The sequence below is a fragment of the Lissotriton helveticus genome, chromosome 1_1 (assembly GCF_964261635.1).
Source record: "Lissotriton helveticus chromosome 1_1, aLisHel1.1, whole genome shotgun sequence".
Lineage (NCBI taxonomy): Eukaryota > Metazoa > Chordata > Amphibia > Caudata > Salamandridae > Lissotriton > Lissotriton helveticus.
In genome coordinates, this window is record NC_136057.1 from 267,411,447 (window position 1) to 267,412,989 (window position 1,543).

General features: G+C 38.6%; 1 protein-coding gene across 1 annotated transcript; it reads right to left on the reverse strand.

Moving 5' to 3' along the window:
• Nucleotides 1–297: 297 nt before the first annotated feature.
• Nucleotides 298–1,335, reverse strand: LOC144761929 (olfactory receptor 13G1-like). Its single transcript, XM_078647124.1, has one exon. The coding sequence runs from the start codon at nucleotides 1,333–1,335 to the stop codon at nucleotides 298–300; it is 1,038 nt and encodes a 345-aa protein (XP_078503250.1).
• Nucleotides 1,336–1,543: the final 208 nt, after the last annotated feature.

The following is a 1,543-nucleotide window of genomic DNA, read 5'->3' on the forward strand; positions in this document are numbered from 1 at the left end:
TGATTTATGCCACCATCAATGAGAAGTCAAGACTGTAATATACAATAATATTTCACTATGATAAGCATTTCAAGCGCCAGTATGATGAATGTAAAGCAAATGATGTCAGTGATTGTGGAAGAACATTTTATTCTGACCCAGCATGTGATTTGTACATAGTAGTCCATTTGAAATATTGATGATATCAAATGTGGTTATGATAACCACAGACTTTTATGACATGCCAACAGCAAGAACAATGTCTGTAAAGCTGAACAGTATGGTATTGTTTAGCAACATAAAATTGTAAGGAGCTTGCTACATTCTTGAAGAAAACATTTTCCTGGACAGTATCTGGTCAAGGGCTCTTTTTACCTCCTGGTTCCTCAGGCTGTAGATTATGGGATTGAGCACTGGGGAACCAACTCCATATATCACAGATACTACCTTGTCCTTGTCACCCTCAAGATTCAGTGCTGGGCGTCCATATGTGTAGGTAATGCCTCCATAGAAAAAGGCAACAACTAAGAGGTGGGAGGAGCAGGTTTGAAAAGCCTTCCTTTTGTTGGAAGCTGAGCGGTTCTTTACAATAGAGGAAAGGATGTACATGTAGGACATGAAAGTGAGGAGAAAGCAAAACATGCTAATAAATATATCTGCCAAAAGTATTGCAATGTCATTAATATATGTGTCAGAGGACGAAACCTTGAGGACTGGTGGGATTTCACAGAAGAATTGATCCAATGCAATCTTTCCATAGAAGGACAACCTTTTCATCAGACTGGTTTGGGTAGTGGAGTTCACAAAGCCACAAAACCACATGGTGAACGCAGTGGTAATGCAGAAATTCATACTCATGATACTGGTATAGCGAAGTGGAAGACAGATGGCCACATACCTATCAAAGGCCATAAGTGCCAAAATGAGAAGCTGAATGCTGAGGATAGATGACATAAGAAACAGTTGGGTAATGCAGCTAGAGAAGGAAATTGACTTTGTCTCTGACAGTATGGTCTCCAGCATCTTAGGTATGGTGGAGGAGGTACAGCAGATGTCCAAGACTGCAAGGTTCGCCAGAAAAAAGTACATTGGTGTGCGCAGACGAGCATCTGCAGCTATGATAGAGAAAATCAAAAGGTTCCCCACAAGGGCCATCAAGTAGAGTAGCAGGAACAAGGTGAATAATGTAGACTGCAGCTGTGGATAAGCCAAGAATCCCAGCATTATAAATTCAGTAGTATGTGTATGATTCAGCCAATCTCCAGAAATGTGATTCATGGTCTTAATGCTGAAAATTAACATGAGATTCACAGTAAAATTGATATTCACATTGAAATCAGCTTTATGAGTGACCATGATCCAACTTGCATTATGTTCTATGGAACTGACTGCTTCATCGCTACTACAACCGTCATTGTATGGCAGAAGAATATTGTGGTCATAATATTTTCTTACATAAATATTGTGTTCTAAATACTGTTCACAAAAAAAAGCCTTGCTTTGAGTTAATATTAGAAACTCCACACACATATCAATAATATTTATATAAAAATTTGTATTTTGT

Bases quoted from the DNA above. Each gene is read 5' to 3' on its own strand.
- LOC144761929 (XM_078647124.1), bottom strand. From the start codon at position 1,335: ATGGTCACTCATAAAGCTGATTTCAATGTGAATATCAATTTTACTGTG.